Source organism: Anarhichas minor, unplaced genomic scaffold (genome assembly GCF_050575085.1).
Source record: "Anarhichas minor isolate MPS153535 unplaced genomic scaffold, ASM5057508v1 ptg000058l, whole genome shotgun sequence".
In the NCBI taxonomy this organism is placed as follows: Eukaryota; Metazoa; Chordata; class Actinopteri; order Perciformes; family Anarhichadidae; genus Anarhichas; species Anarhichas minor.
In genome coordinates, this window is record NW_027466504.1 from 13,500,355 (window position 1) to 13,517,625 (window position 17,271).

Genomic DNA, 17,271 nt, shown 5'->3' on the forward strand with positions numbered 1-17,271 from the left:
ATGTTCTTGTTATGTTGTAAAGAATGAAGAAAGACAGCATCCACAAAGAGCTCCCATAGGCAGAGTACAATACCAGATGTTTGTTGCTTGGAAATTTCTGCTGCATGAAGCCCAGAGCACATTCTGAAATCTTATGATCCACTTTCAGCAGGCAGACAGCAAGTGTCTCAACACAGATTCATCTTATGAGGCTTTTTTTAGAGAGATGAAATCTACTGTCTCAAGATCAGTGCTGTACTCTTAGACATGTTCAGGCATAGAGTTTTATGTAAATTATTACTATTGCAGGAAGTGTTTGAAACTAATATTGCCTCTTGACCCCGCGACATGAATATACTCTTTTTCAATTATTGCACCATGATAGAAGAGTAAACGATGAAGATAATGGCAGCTAGAGCCATGATGCCATGTATCATAAGCCACTTTTTAACCCATAAAATTGTGTGCACAGTACTTATCTTATCCCTCCTCTACCTGTGGACAGTACAGCTGCATGAATGCACCAGCAGTATACCTGGACTCATGATGAGGCTTTCACTGAGCTCTGCAGAGTACCAACGACTGCAGCTTGGCGTTGCCGTCTGCCAAGAGGAGAAATTGAGTACAGACAGAACCCACTGAACAAGCACAGAGAGAGGGTCCAGGTGAGAGAATAAAACGATAAGGTGAAAGAGAGCACAATTACGCTCGGTTGTAAACCGCTTGAAGGAAGCGAGAGCGAGAGAGGAGCATGTTGTTGCTGTAGAAACGGAGCAAAGACCGAATAATGGTACTATTGGCAGGACTGGAGCGGCAGAGGCAGAATGTGAAGAAGTAGCCTGCTGTTCACCATAACATCCCTCAGCTTTGCTTCTGTCAGAGCTGTCAAACGGTTTGTGTGCCAGGAGCGCTGTGGTTTCCCCACTTTGCTTGAGGTAGTGGTCTCTCGAAGGACCAGTGTCATCCGCGCCAATGTCCTGATCTCCTTTTGCAAGGGTAACATGAATGAGAAAAATGTCGTCTCTGTGAAATCGAGGTGAAGCCCATTTGTAAAAGCAGGAGCCGTCAGTCCTTCGTCATTTTGATTGATGTGTTTATCTGAACCCACGGTACCTTCCACACATGCCAAAGGAGAATGGCGGCTACTCCATTATCTGTTGCCTCCGGTCATGCTGTCAGGGGTGACGGCAATCAGCCTGTGTCTTTTGAATGCGCGCATGCACGAACACACTTTTTTTATTTTTACTCTTGCAGGGCTGTGGCCTCCCTCCGGCTTGCTAATAGATTATGATGGTGCTGTATGTGACACAGGAAAATCTCAGGCCACTGAGACAACAGGAGCATGGGGGTAATGCTGTGTCATCGCCATGAAAACTACCTCCCAAGGACTTTGTGGAGCTGCTACTTAGACCAGCGTTGTTTTTATCTTTTGACTTCACACCACAAGGAATCCTTTAATAAGTCTTCATGTAACAGACTGCACCTCTTAACCATTATCCAGTTTAAGGTTAACAAACTCAAATGGATATCTTTGGCTCACACAGAGAAGCACACTGCTCATATTAGCACTAATGTTCCGGGCATGCTTTATACACACTTGTACGTGCGCCCAATGTTTGTTAAAGAGTTGTCTACCAAACCAGTTGAGGCAAGGGATGCAGTTGCTCAGCTCCTTGGAAGAGGAAAAAAATTGTTTAGATGTTTGAATGAGAGAACACATTTGTCTCTTCACTCTTGACGGCGTTGTCACATTATGAATCCGTTAAAGCAGCGCATGTTGAGCATTATCTTCAAAGCACATATGCAGTCAATCGTGACAACTGATAGTGTTTGCACACTGTCGCCTTAAGTGCACACTTAAGGCTAGTTTGTTTTTGTATATTCCTTACTTTAAATAGCTTGTTGGTGGGATTTGTGAACTTCCTCAGTTGTTGACCCTGAACAGAGTCTGCTGTGTTTACGGCTGCACACACTGACTCCAGGGAGTGTGCAGATCTGGGCAGGGGGAAAGGATTTATCTCTTGGATTGTGTGTGTGTGTGTGTGTGTGTGTGTGTGTGTGTGTGTGTGTGTGTGTGTGTGTGTGTGTGTGTGTGTGTGTGTGTGTGTGTGTGTGTGTGTGTGTGTGTGTGTGTGTGTGTGTGTGTGTGTGTGTGTGTGTGTGAGAGATTCAACATACAGATAGAAACGAAGCCAGTCGCATGATTGAAAACTGAAACGCTATAATAGACAAAGATATGTGATGAGACAGAGTTGAGCGAGGACAATGGAGTATTAGTGGCTATGTGGAAGAGGATCTGATGCGTTGCTCCTGTTGACCACTCAAAGTACTCTGACTGAATACAGAACGTATTGACCGCTGTTGGTCTCCCAGGGAGCCGGATTACTCCGCTGAACAAACGGCTGAAACTCTAGCTGCAGAAAAGGGGCACTTTGTACAAATGAGGAGAATGTAAAAGATGCTGCCTCCATAAAAATGTTATCGGTCTTCTCCTGAGGACATTTGATATCTTTGTCTTTTCTCCCAGCTATCTCTCACAAATTCTAAATAGCAGCTTATGTCTCTGAAATGTGCAATACAAGCATGGTTATTTATCTATTTAATTAATATATAATCATCACTTAGTCATTTTACTGTGGAAATGTGAATGATGCATTTTTAGTTTTTGAGCTTAGTCCCCAGTTTCCGTTTTAACATGAAATGTAATTCTTGTGTGTGTCTATTTGAAGCAACTTCACTCTGACACTGTTTACTCTGGGCTGAGATAAAGAGCAAGCAGCTCACACGGCTCTGAACTTTAAGGAAATGTTGTTGAACTTGTTGTAAGGCCTCCAGTGGGATGAAAGAGGGAGGGAAGGAACAAGCGGTGGGAAATTGCTGTAAAAGCCAAAAGATGTCATCAGGAAAATATCACCATCTGCTGCCTCTTTGAGAGCTGATTTCAGTCCCAATTCATGTGGAAACAGTGCTCTTTACAATATTTGTTTAAAACTGTCTGCACACAGACGGAGAGCTGACCAGACAAATATTGACCGGGTGGAGTGAGATTGGAAGGTTTGTGTAAATTGAGTCTGTAGAAGATGAAATGTAGAGAGAGGGAGAGAGAATGTAGAGGAGGATATAGGGAATGGCAGAATTTCCGATGGCAGCAGTGGGAGATGGAAATGAAGAAAAAGTAAAGGTTGGAGTGTGGACCAGCTGGGAGCGATTGGATTTTGACTTCATGCTTATCACTTCAAAAGACCGGCTGTAAAATGCAGTCTGCTCCTCTGCACACCTTCCTCCATCTCTCTCTGTCTCTCTCCTCCTAACCCGGAGGTGAAGTAGATCATATTGGCAAATGTGAGGCCTAATAGTTAAAGGTATGTTATGCTGGGCAGTTATCATTCACAGAGGTAGCCTCGATGTCCCAAGGAGCTAGTGCATTCAGCGCTGCATGTAAGCTTTTGGCTCTGCGCTCCCCTTTACTTAATGTGAGCAGAAGTGGTCATGGAGGCACTTTTGGAGTGTGACATTGTTGCTGTGACAGTTAAAACAATCCTCCAGGGGGATAAGGGGAGTTTGAGATGATCAAAATGCGGCACATTGGTTTCAAATCCGACTTTGTTTTGTTTCACGCCGTGACGATGTACCTCTCATCCATTTTACCGTCGTCTTTTAGTGTCGTAAAAATGATCTGAAGCAAGTCACAACAGCTCGCTGCAGCCTCCCTGCGAGCCCCTAACGGCTGCGTCGTGCGGCACGGAAACAATCCTGACCGACGCTGTGAGAGCTTCAGCCATATGGAGATGCAAAAATGTTGATGAGCAGTGGGCTATGAGAGCGGCTACGTCAAGCTTCAGTTCAGAGACAGCTGATGTCTACCGGATTGTGGCGTTTGGATGTTTGAGACTGCAGCAGAGGAGAATGATGCGTTTAGAGTGAATGGAGCTGCTTGTTTCCTTGGGGTGAAGGTCACTGAAGAGTGGACGGTCACATTTCCTGTATCTTGTAAAGAAGTCCGCATGAGTCCCCAAAAACCATCAATACTGTCATTATGTTGAAATACATGAATAACATTGCATTTTACTGTTGAACATGCATTATTCTCTTATTAACTCCTATTTTGGTAAATTCCTAATAGTTTCATTTAATTTAATAATTTTTTTCCTATTCACTTTTTGGCAACCAACTAGTAAATTTGCCAGTAATTTTAGGTTTAATAGAGACTGTTTTTAATTGGTACACTTTCAGTTAAGTAATTCCAATTAAATGCTAATATAGGATAACCAAGAGTCAGTCACACAATTCAACAGATGTGAAGAATATAATATTAAATGTAGAAGACGAAGGAAGTTTCTCCATAAAATTGCTTTTTGTAAACTCTACTATTCATAAACACAGTAAAATAACAGTTTCAGACCTTTTGTATCTATTTGCTCCATCATTAGTACCAAATTGTATAGGTCTTGTCATGAAACTTAAATTTTTAATATTAGGAAAAAATATGTAAAATGAAGCCTCACTCTTTTGTCCCCAATAAAAGTTTTGTTGTTGAGTTGAGGGTATGTATAGGACCAGGTCAGCAGAGGGCAGTAGAGCAAATAGTGTATCTGAGCTCCGAGCACCTCTCTGTCCTTGCAAGTCCAGGGGATCTGAACCAGCAACTGCCTTCTAATGCAGCACAACACTCGCTCTTGTAGCCTCCCTCCAAACCAGTACAATGGGTTGTCCATGTCTCTGGTGCAGCCTCAAGAAAGACTTTTGCCAAAATGTGACCTGTTTTCTCCTTAAACTTTGTGAACTTTCCTTTGTAATGACGAGCTATAAGAGCTCTCTTCCCGCCGACGAGCCTTTAAATGCAAATTGCTGCTGCTCCTCTGGACCGTATTTATCTGGGAGCCGAATGAGGCCGGAACCTAAAAATGGCGATTGGAGTAGGTGGGTGTGGGGGGGACAGATTCATTGCGCCGTCCTTCATCATTAGTACACGGAGGTGGGAGAAGAAGAGGATGTGTAAATCCAAGGTTACTTGGCTCAGGTAGTTGTAGTGTAGACGCATGAATAGAGTTGCAGCCCACTGGTATACAGAACATCAAAGCATCTCACGCTGAAAACAAACTAAATTGGAAAGAAAAGAAACCGTCTGAGCAGATTCTGTTTAGTGTAGTCTTTTGTTCATCTGCAAAACAACACACCTCTGAGGAGTCTGTCCTCTAATAGTAGGACTTAGAGGAATTATTTATACTTCCTCTTTGTGTAGTTTGCCTTTCTGTGTTAAGATGCATGCTGTGTTTCTGTTCAGCTAGTTACAGAGGTACAACAGTTCAACATTGCGTCACTGCTGTGTCTCCACACTGGCCTAATAGCTAAGACTTTTCACTGAGGTTATGTTGACCTGTTGTGTGCCGTGGGTAAGGCAGGGATGGAAGGTTCGGATGAACCCCAGACATGTTTGTGCGCCAGGAGCTCCACGCTGAGGGTTCGAATGCTTCTGGGAAGCTGCTTACGACCAGGAAATCCTAATCAGATCTTTGAAGTGCAGGAAAAGTAAAAGTGCAGCTGTGGTTGAGAAGAGAATATGATTGTATTCTGAGTGTGTGCATGTGTTTAAAATACCCCAATCCTTATATTTGCAATACATACTTCTCCACCCGTCCAGGGTAAATAATGGGGCACCATCTGTTCAACAGCAGGGGATGATTGATGATGTCATAGCTAGTTTCCCTTTTTTTTTCTTTTAATCACTAGGTCATTCCTCTAGTGATGCACATTTATAGCAAAAGTTCAGCACCAATGATAGATCTCAACTTTTTTGAAGCGATGGCTGGATGGATGGAGTATATCTATCATTTTCAGACAGCCTTTGAAAAATCTCCCGTTCTCCTTTCCTGCAAAGGCTGATGAGGTCTGGAAAATTGAAAGACAGAGACATGAAACTGCTATTGCATCTTATTTAAAAAAAAAAACAGGATAGTATTTGTAATTATCTTTCAGGCTGCTGATGTTTAGAGGAGACCGAGCTAAAGCCAGACTTGGCCTGCCCGATGATTCTACTTCACAGAATACTGTTATTCTCTTTAGTCAGTAAGAAGAACTTAGTATACCGTGTACATTTGTGGTCAATCATCATTTTAAATTTGAATATCTGTGCTGGTGTTTTAGCCATTTCTGTTCATGTATTCCGTGGTCGGACCGTCTGATGCCGGAGACATCAGGTTGAGAGTAGAACAGCACAATGAGCTCTTCCATCGTGGCTTTTAATTAAGTTAGAGAGATTCTCATCGTAGCTATTTGCCCTCTGCTGCAACTTGGGAAGTATTTAGGATTCATTGATCCACGCTACTGAAAGTGTTACGCAGGGTCTTCCTCTGTCGCCAGTTTCTGCTGTATGCTCCATAGGACCTAATGCACTGGTGAAATACTAATCTAATTTAGAAGGTTATCATTAGCCCCAGGTGCTGATGTGGAGACTGATGGAGTCGATGCTTCAGTCAACACAGTGAATGCTGCAGGTGCTTTTTTCCCCAAACACTGATAAACCCAGTTGCTGGCAGATGTTAAAGAGAGGGCTGTGTGGCTGACTAACACAAATCTTTAGTGTGTGCGTGTGTGTGTGTGTGTGTGAGATAACAAACATAAGCCAGGACCTCAACCCTCTGAGAAGAAATCATTAAAGAGCCCAAGAGCAGTTTGTGGTGCTTTACCTTCCATACAGTTTACACGGCATGCTTCTCTAAAGGTTAGAGAAGGTCTTGAATGTCTTCTGTACAGTCCGTGTTGAGTAATTTACATATAGATAAGTAAATCACAGACTTGCTCACCTCATCTAAGACACCATGTGTATAATGACCATGAACGGGTGATTGTGCTGTTCTAGTGAGCGCTGGCTCAAACTTGCTACAGACTGATACACTTCAGTATTGTCTTTTTGAGATATTACAGTTCAGTCCCATGCAGCCTCTACTCTGTTGTTTTGTACTACTCTGATAAGACACTGTGACCCCCGTCTATCACCACATTTCTTTCAAGTACAGTGTGTTATGCTCCATGACAGTGAGTCACTCATTAGTGATACTGAGCTTCTCTGTACTGAAGTCTGCAGCCGGGAAAACACTAAGAGACTGTGAAACGACTAGACATCGCGACTGACGTTTGCAGATTGCACTCTAAAGGGAAGAACACTGCGTTCGGGTCGACAGATTGGACTCCAGATGAATTAAATTAAACATGACTGACGTATAAGTTGCAGCTCAAACTTGTTTGAGGCCAAACCTGGAGGTGAGAGACTCAAATCCCTCGTCCTTGGAACATGACAAAATACTCTTAACGTGTGCTGAACTAAACAAAGGAATTGACATACAGTATATTTCAAAAACCTTTTTTATTTATGAGACATTTATTCTAACACAGAACAAATGATGCATATTGTTTTTCATCATGGCCAGATGTTGATGCCATGTTGGCCCTCCTACCTACCACATGCCTTGTCGACTCCAACTTCCCTTTACATCCAGTATATCCAGATCTCCTCCCATGCTGAAATAAGTACTTAATTTGTGTTGGGTTGAGGTAAATGGAGTAAACACTGCACAACTGTATTAGTAATATACATCATGTGAGCACAATATAAACTAAAAAAGCCTTGTTTTCCATGCATATTACAGTATATATGGGCAACTCGAGGGCTGATTATTTGAGGTTGTCGCAATCGATTCAAGTCGAGTCAACTTTATTGATATAGCAAAACTGGAAAATGTCCAAACTGGACTTTTTTATGCATCTCATGAGTAAGCCATGTAGCTTTTTTTAGCGTAACTTGAACATACAAACGAGTGAAACTGACGTTATTTCTGGACTTCAAACGTCGTTATGTGGCTAAATCAGTAATGAATAATAAATAATCTCTGAGTTGTGCGTTGTATTAGCAGCTTCCTACTCTTTTGTTTTGTTGAATGAATCATCTATTTCAAATGTTTTCATTGGGAACTTAGTGTTGTAATGATCCCCTCCCACATCTTTAGTTACTTGTTTGCATGTACGTCATCTTACCACCGGTGTGAATGTCTGAATTGTGTCTGTTAAACACAGTAATCAGGTGGCACGCTCCACAGTTCTGTCGCCAACCCAGCCAGAAATAGTGTGGCTCCCAGAAACAGGGTCACTTAATAGTTCCCCCCCCCCCCCCCCCCCCCTTCACCTGACAGCCCCTTTCCACAAATCTCCATCGGCTTTCACAAGTCGAGAAGGATGTGCTCCATTGGGTGTCAAAGTTGAGAGATGGTGAGATATTGGGCAAGAGTGAGGAGAGCCACAAATCAATAAAGCTGCTACAGTCAGCCACTTGTTATTTTGTGAATTGGTGGTATCGTGTCATGGTCGTGTTGCCGCAGCGATGGCACACTTAATGTTTGCGCTCGCGTATTCTGGTCTGAAGATTATGTACCATGAATACACGAGGCTCAGAAGCCTTCCTCCACTGCATTACACAGATATGTAAATGAAAAGCAAAGCTCCAGATCAAAGCGTTGCATACGGTTACAGCAGATAAGTAGCAAGGGATCCCTGTGCAGTTATTCAACATTTTACAGAATATTAACCACGGAAAAAACATATTATTTCTCAACAGTTTGTCTTTTGATTTTGCTCACGGACCATCTCTCCCCTTCTTCATTTCCTTCCCGCCCTCCCCTCGTCTCTAATTTGAGGTAGATTTGATTGAAACGTGCAGAAGGTAGACGAGCTTTAGTGTTGTAGTTATCAGTATGCATGAATGTATTTGAATATGAACTGAAAAGGCTATTACAGCGCAATTTCTGAACAGCATTTCAATAAGTTAATCAATCTTCTAATCAAATTTGCATAGTATTTTATAAACTGTTCATATAGTGAGCTCGTGACATATATTAAATCGTTATCTGCAAATTAAATAGCTAATAAGATAGCTGTAAAATAAACAAGAGTAAGAAATTACAATATTTTCATGTGAGGTAGTGGAGTAGAAGTATGAAGTAAAGTGTAAAATCTTTGTTGTGTGAGCTGGCCAAAGTCCACGAGCCGGGGCCAGTGGACCTGCTGTAAGACCGTATTTAGAGGCCAAAGCCGTTAAAGCAGTGTTACTCAATGAAAGCAAAGTGCTGCTCAGCTCATTAGCCAATGGAAAGGACCTGATCTATCCTTAGTGTGTCGGTAGAGAACAGTAAGCCTCACTTCTAACAGAACTTTCATATCAAAGTCCTCATTAAGGCCCTGAGGTTGTAAGCATCCAAGGTATGAATCTAAGTGTTTAATCAATATTAACCCTTTGAACAGGGTACATTTGATCAAATAAATTAAACGCAGCATAAATGTATAGTCTACAATAACCCAATATTGAGTCTTAGGGGGCTTAAGGGATTCTTCAAATGCCTGTGAATACTGTATGTGACCTGCTGGTGATGAATGGCTGCAATTAACACACCATGTTGGATTGTTTATCCAACATGGTGTTGTTAGTTTATACCCTCCATGATCCTATCCATCAGAAGTTGGTAGCATCTTGCTCCTTATCGGCGTACTTTCAGAACAAACAAACAAGCGTCATCATTCTAACCCATATAGCTGTGTTAGACGGTTTAATTGGTGTGTTTATTAGTGGACGTTGGCCTGTAGTATTGCTCAGTATTTTAGTGATTGTGCTGTGAGCTATGAGAACATGTACAATCAATTACCCTCTCTCATCTCTGCTCCACCTTGCATCCCTCTGTGCCTGCTGGGGATTGGTGGAACCAGCAGTACCGGCCTCTCTGATTGGTGGACCACGACAGTGGTTTTTAAGGGGTTTGGTGGCTGACTCTTTGTCATAAAACAGTCTGAGATTCAGAGGAAAGAGGTTGTGTGTGTGTGTGGTAGTGTGTAGAAGTTGCAAGACAGGCTTAAGTAGAGTTAGAGGAAGGTACTTTAAGGTTAAACTCAGTTTGCAGAGCAGAGGGAGTCTATTTAAAGGACACCACCTCCCTCTCATGAATGATTCAACGACAGTTTGCCCCTCCCCCACCTCTCACCAAGATCAGCTGGAGGAAGTGGATGCTCGGCCAATGGGATTACAGTACAGGATTGACTCTGTGTGTATTTGTGTGTGATTGTGTGTGTGAGCAGCTGAGAGGGAGAGCAAGCCTGGACAAGTAGCAGCAGCAGCTCTGCAACTGTGTTGTGTGTATGTGTTTGTGTGAAGAAAATGTAGGGCAGCCGCTTGTTCTCCCTCCCTCTGCCATCTCTCTCCCATCCTTTCCTCTGTCTTTGTCTCCGCACTGTGCCGCCGGAGCTGCAGTCGCCACGGCGACGGCTGACATTGTTGCCTCGGCTCCACTTCCGTATTTGCAGAGGCTTCTCTCTCTCTCTCTCTCTTTCTCTCTCTCTCTCTTTCTTTCTCGGCTCACCTCGAGGATTTACAGAGGGGGCATGCAACCTCCCTGAGGATCCATTGTCTGAGTGAGGGTGTGTGTGTGTGTGTGCGCATGTGTGTGTGTGTGTGTGTGTGTGAAAGCGGTGACTTCAGGATCCAGAGATGAATTCCTGTTGGAAAATGAAGATTCAGGTACAGATATCTTGTGGATGTTTTGTCTCTTGTGCCGTTTGTGTTGATGGTGCTGATGCTGCCGACGTTGTCATTGTTGTGATTATTTTTATCGCCGCAGGGTGTACGCTCTACATCCATTGTCGTTCATATACAAGGCGTGTATGAAGAAAAAAACGATTATAAAAAGGGATGCATTAAAAGGAAAGGGGACTCATTGCAGTTTCCATTGAGTGGTTGTTATAGTGAGGCCTTCTTTCTCCATGGTGATGGCAGAGCGCTTCTGCTGCAGCAGCCGAGAGATGAAAGAGTTGCCAGGAATGTGTGGTTTTGTCCATTTGGTTTGTGTATAATAGAGAGGGAGAGGAGTGGATAAATAGAGAGCAAAATGAGCAGAGACGGTCAGAAATGGTCCGTCTCTCCATCCAGTCGAGCAGAAGTGGCGGTATCACAGTAACGTCCGGGGTTACGAATGTGTTTACATTATGTTTGTTTTAGTCTTCTTTCATATCTGCATGTGTTTTGGTGTATTTAGCGCTACCTATCGGGGACTCTGAACCCTGTATGTCTGTTCATGTGCCTGCCTGCGTGCATGACGGTACTATATGTTTGTTTGTGCGCTTCAGAGGAGCATCTGCCACCTTTTCAGTGTGAAAGGTTGACCCACTTTCTCTGGTGCCTCTGCCCTTTGTTCAGGATGAGTGGGGGTGCACAGAAATACTGTATATAACTTGAATGCCCCATGAGCATTGTTATATTGACTTTGCATGTTTACTTTTTTTAACATAATCATCGTTTTTTTGGCTGTTATGGCTGTCTGTGTGCTGTCACAGAGATTTCTAAAGTACTGAATATTGTAAAATACCATATCTGGTCAGATTCAGCACACATGCACTCAGTCACCCCTATGCTCTGTCATCCTTAGTCTCTTTCTATTTTCTCTTTGCTCGTGTGCTCTGGCACCCAACTTTACTGATGCTGTGAAAGGCTAAAGAGAGGCAGCAGTCTTCTCTGTGCAGTGTGATTGCTGCTAATAGGTGCACACTGAAACTCCACACACAAGGCCTCAGTGGCAGAGTGACCTGATTATAAATATATATTTTCTCCTCTCGGTCTATCGCTTAGCATATCACATCTACTGATGCACCAAATCACAGAGCTTTGTGTCAAATCTGCAGCTGGATGAGGGGGGGAGGGGGAGATTAATGCAGTCAGTCACATGTAATGGCAGAGCTTAAAACCTGTTGGAGAGGGGAGGAGGAGGGGACAGAGGGAGTAATGAGGAAGAGGAGGGAAGAAAGGCAGAATGAGATGAGGCTGGAGAGGAGAGCATGGCAGAGGGTTTTCTTGCACAGACGGATGTTTCTGGTGGATGGTGTGGTCCTGTGGTTTTCCTGCAGCACTATGACGGTTTCACTCATAAGTTGGTTATTTTGCAACATGCCCCACACAGCTCCTCTGTTAACAGCCTTGTTTTCCTCTTCATCTTCTTGTTTTCCTCAGAAAAGAGCTTGCTTTCAAAAGCCTCGAGCACATTCAACAGTGCGGAGTAAGGAGAACTCGTGCAGTTAGTATTCAGGAGGCTGGATGCTGAATTTAAAAAAGAAAAAGAGGAACTTTTCAAATATTACACTTCAGATTGGGTGGTCATATCCCCAGCGGGTGCTTCTCTAAGCAGCTGCTAGCTATAAAGAAGCTGTTATGGACTGTGAGTCTCTTCTTAAATGAAGTACTACTGAATTGGTGTTTTATACCAGTAATGTCTTATTCATCTCGGTCAGTAATTCACCCCTTCCTCTCTTGTCTTTGCTGAGGGGACCTCTTAGCCCATCTGTATGCATTTCTTTGTTTCTCAGAGCCTGTTGTTGAAGGATTATATCACAAGGGAACTGGTGGTTCACACACTAATAACGGAGCTAATTCAGAGGCACTGCACTGAACGAATTATCTGTTGCCTGACAATTTCACACAAGTCATAAATAATGACTTATGTCATGGGGGAAGGGCCTGACCCCAAGTGCAGCTAGTGAGGAAATGTGAGTCACAGAAATACTCCCTCATATCTGTGGATCTCTTGCTCTCTTTATAAAGCAATACCCATACTGTTACTGCCATATTTGACTTTTCCTTCATGTTCCTCTGGTACCGTCTTACTGTAGCTCTCATTATTGTTGGATTAGACTCTGGTATTGCATCTATAATACTGCCATGTAGCCTGACTAGATGCACAGCCAGGATGGGTCACCGTCCACATGGTCCTGCTCTGAATTTGATGGTCACTGTCTCTCTTTCTTTCATATCCTGTTTGGACACACTGATGTAATTATGACCAAGAGGAAGAAAGATGAGGGATGGATAGAGGAGGCGGAGGAAGAGGGAGAGGGGAAACCGCAAGCTCACATCCTGTCCATAAGAGACCAGACAGACGTGCTCATTCACACACAAACGCACACACGTTCTGTAGATTTGTACGCAAACAAAGTCTGGGGTTGTCTCCCCTGCAGTTTCACTTTCCATGATATTTGATGTGGTTTTATTATACATGCAGACACACAGATGCTGGAGGCTTGACACTGTGTGAGGCTGTAGTTTCTGTTGAGCTAATGCCTCTCATGTAAAAATAATAGGCCCTCAAATATGACAATAGCTTTTATGGAAACTAAACTTTCTAACGTGCTTGACGTTTCTTCAGCGAGACACAGTTCTTCTAGGTCTGGTTAGACGTCTGTGGTCAGCCAAGCGCTCCACTGGTTGTTGTTGCTGTGCATAGTTAAGATTTCTCATCTGCTGGCGCTCTACCGCCCCGGCTGCCCACTCCTGCATTTCCTCCCGCTGGACATTTACAGAGATGGGGGAAACCACATAAAGGCGAACTTCCTTTCCAGAAGAGATTCTTAGTCGGGGATGTTTGATATTGCTTTTGGTGCAAGGATGTGTGTCTGTGACCTGTGAGGGGGGGAGGAGCTAGGCAATGCAACGTTTCCTCAAATATCTCTCTGTGTGCATTTCTGTGCATGCCAGCTGTATTTTCCGACTGAGTGTGTTTATAATGGCCTACTTGACATCGCTGGCATTCGATTCATGTGATTTGAGAGAGATTTCTCTGAAGAGCCGAGACTATGCGGAGGAAATCTGTTATCTCCGTCTGTGAAGGAAATGTTGTCTGCTTGTCTGCAGCAACGTGTGCATTTAAAAAAATATATAAAATACAGCAGGATGGCCTCATTTTTAGATCTGCATTTGGAAGAATGATGCAGATCATGGTATGCTGATGCCATTTATTTCAGGGAAAGCTATTCAGATGTAAACACCGCCTTGTGCAGTCTGCCGTCATACCTGCAGATCCACGAGCTTTACTCCCTGACCTGTCAGTCTAATGTCTGTTTATCTTAAGCTTCATGGCGTTTGCTTTAGCGTGCTGTTGTTTCCGCTGAAGTCCTTTTCGTAGCCATTTTTATCATGGTGCTCATTTAAGAGTGACATTGACAACTGGGATGCACGAGTGCACTCATGCATACGTTTGTGTTCTACTGACATCAGACCCCACAAAATGCTGCAAGCAGTCTGAAAGTGAAATCTGGTGTGAAGTGTAAAGCCGTTTAGTGAAAGCCGACATGAAGTTGATCCGTCCTTCATCAAGCAGACATCTTTCACAATGGGATGGGATTTTCCAAAATGTTAGCTAGGTTTATTAATTTCCAACGAATGATCATAGAAAACGCAACCAGACATTGAACAAATTGTATTCTTATATAGCCATTACATATACAATCCCGTTCTCTCATCCATTAGTTAAAGGAGTTTACATGCACACCTGTGTCAACTTATTCTTGCTCCTTTTGAAAAAATACTTGAAGTTTATCTATTAATATATATTTTAATGTTTCTTTTATCCATTTTTAGATATCAGCAGTGTTTTTATGTTTCCTTTTAATCCTGATACACCCATCCCTCCTCTTGAGGATGGTCCACCTAATTAATAAGATACAATTTAGTTATGTTACACCCATGTGATTGATTTGGACATTACGTTTTCAAAGCTTTATTGCAATAAATCCTTCCACACTGTTGGACTGCCAGCTGCTTTAAAGGCAGGGAGTAACCTTACTTATAAGGTTTTGGTTGTATAATGTTCATTTAACTATTAAATACTACCACAACACATTACATGTTTACTTATTTTTCATAGAAATAGAGGCACCCTTTCAGTGGAACAATGGGTGGCAAATGTTGAATGTACTGTAGTATAAATCAGGAATGCTGTGTAGTTTAAGCTGTCAAAGATGGAGGCGTAGGTAAGCTGCTGGACATTAAACTGTGATAACTAAGAAATTACACTACTTCTGTTGAATGAAGAATTAAGCAGCTTGCTGAGGTCATTTGGAATTGTAATGAATTTACAGAGAAAGAAGGAAAAGACACACACACACACACACACGCAAACCTCCGTCCATTAATTTCCCTGATTAAATTCCTTCGACAGTCACCTCATTACCGCTGTCTGATAGCTATCATTCATTTGGCTCCTCTGTCTCTTACTCTGTCTCTTACTGTGTCTCTTACTGTGTCTTGCTCTGTCTCTATTTTCCTACAGTCTCTCAGTCGCTCCCTCTTAGTCTTGTTACAATGTCAGCTATTTATAGCAGGAGATTATAAAGTGAATTCCTTGTCTCTTTTTCAACAGAGTAACTGCCACAACAACTCTCTGTCAGTGTTTGGGACTCGCAGCAAGGAGCTGTCTAATGTATGCAAACCATCACCTTAAATATGTTTTAGAGCTCAGTAGAGATGTAGAGATGCCATTATTTAACTTTTAGATGGAGGCCATTTTCCAAGACATCTGTTAAAATGCCTTTATTGTCTAGAATCAATTTTCTGCTTCCTTGCATCCTGAAATAAGAGTCTTTCACACAGTCCAAAAGCACCATATCTTACTTACCTGGAAACAGGTTTCTTTTGTTACAGTAGATAGTGGAGCTGCAGTCTATGATTGGCTCTGAGGCAGAGGTAGCTAAAGGTATTAGTCAATTATGTTTGTGCAGTGACTTTAAGAAGGTTGATGCCCTTTCTTTTCCAAGCGTAAAGCGTGTTGTAGTATTGTATGTTTATATTTATGATATTATAGTATTACAGGCAACCGAAATGTTGCCTTTCTACATGTCGCTGGCAATGATGCCATCTGATGGTTGGTACTATTGTTTTGTTCTGCTGATGAAAGCCTGAACAGACAATAATGGGCTGCAGCTAAAAGGCTTGTTGTAAAGGAGCTCTGGGGTTGTGTATTCACAGCTGGAAAAACAACTGTTGCGACGTTACTATTTTAGTGTCTCAATCACTGTCACTCTCTCCACTGGTGAGCAGATGTCCAGGCCAGTCCTCAGATGTTTAACTCCAGGATGTAAAGATAAGTCAAAGTAGATGAAGTCAGTTGAGGAAAATGGATACAACAAAAACATTTCAAAAGTACAAATGCATTCATAGTATGTGATGCTTAAGCAGTAACAAAAATATTTAAAAAACTGGATGTTTTCATTTGTCTCAATCTCCTTAGGACAAATAAACGTTCAAGGTGAAGGGATGCGAGACTGACTAGTAGCTCTCATGTCTGACTAACCTATGGTGTGAAATCTCATTTCATGTCTGTGTTGAGACAGAAACTGTTGTTGGTATAGACGAGCTCAGATAGTGCAGTGAGAACTGCAGCCTCGCTGACGGAAAGTCTCGGGTTTGAATTCTTTGAAGCTTTTGACCTCAACCACAAACCTATCTTCATGCTCTGCCTCTAGCATGACGCTGGTGTGTAATGGTGCAGAAAGCAGAAAGATCTGATGGCAAAATTCAGTTCTTTAATTTAGTGTTTCTCATCAAAAGAAAGACTTGTAACTTTTCCTGGTCCATGTCGTTTTCTAACTTTATGGCTCTTTTCAGTGTTTTCACAATCAGTCCTACAGCAGTATGTTGGAGAATCATGTTTACTCTTTGTGGTTACATTTAGTGTTTGCATGTATAATCAGATATATAATATCCATGTAGAGCTGCAATGATTAGTCAATAGACAGAAAATGTATTAATCAATTGCTAAACATTCTTCAATGTAAGGATTTGATGCTGTCTTTATTATATAAGATAGTAAGTTAACAATCTTTGGAGTTAGGACTGTTGGTCGGAAAAAACAAACTATGACAATCTATGATATTGGGTAGTGGGAAATAATAAATCATTTTTGACTATTTTCTGACATTTCATAAACTAAATGATGAATTGATTAATCAAGAAAGTAACAAATGAAAATAATTGTTTGTTGCAACTCTAAATATTGTGTAGTTCTAGATATTTATCCATCTACTTTTTTTGAATTTAAACTTAAATTGTTCATTGTGTTTTCAATGAACTCACATTACAATTCCTGAGAGCCTAAGGTGACATTTTCAAATATTCTGTCCAACAAATTGTCCGCAACCAAAAGATATTCAATTTACAGTGATAGTCAACAGAGAAAGGCAACATATCTTTACATTTAAGAAGCTGGAACCACAAAATATTTGGTATTTTTGCTTTATTAAACAACTGCTGCTCTAGCCTGTTGCACGCCCCATCCAGTCTACTGCCCGATCTGTGACATCTTCATCAAAGACCGCTCAGATGTGGCATTCAATTCTAATATTGAAAAAGTTTTGTTGAAGATAGAAACTTTGGGAATTTACCCCTGCTTCTTTTGAAATGAGTCTCTTTTTCCAAAGATTTTGTCTTTTGAGATT

The 17,271-nt window shown here is 42.1% G+C and overlaps 1 protein-coding gene across 6 annotated transcripts in view; it reads left to right on the forward strand.

Moving 5' to 3' along the window:
• The window catches only part of marchf8 (membrane-associated ring finger (C3HC4) 8), a 69,694-nt gene that overhangs the window by 27,829 nt on the left and 24,594 nt on the right, over positions 1-17,271 (forward strand). Inside the window, exon 1 of one of the 6 annotated variants that reach the window (XM_076076696.1) lies at positions 10,472-10,534. The exons of 4 other annotated variants lie outside the window; for them this stretch is intronic. In XM_076076696.1, coding sequence (XP_075932811.1) covers positions 10,505-10,534 — 30 coding nt within the window. In that variant the 5' untranslated portion in view covers positions 10,472-10,504. Of the gene's footprint in view, positions 1-10,471; positions 10,535-17,271 lie in introns of those variants that run through there. One more of the 6 variants, XM_076076695.1, reaches the window with a different exon arrangement.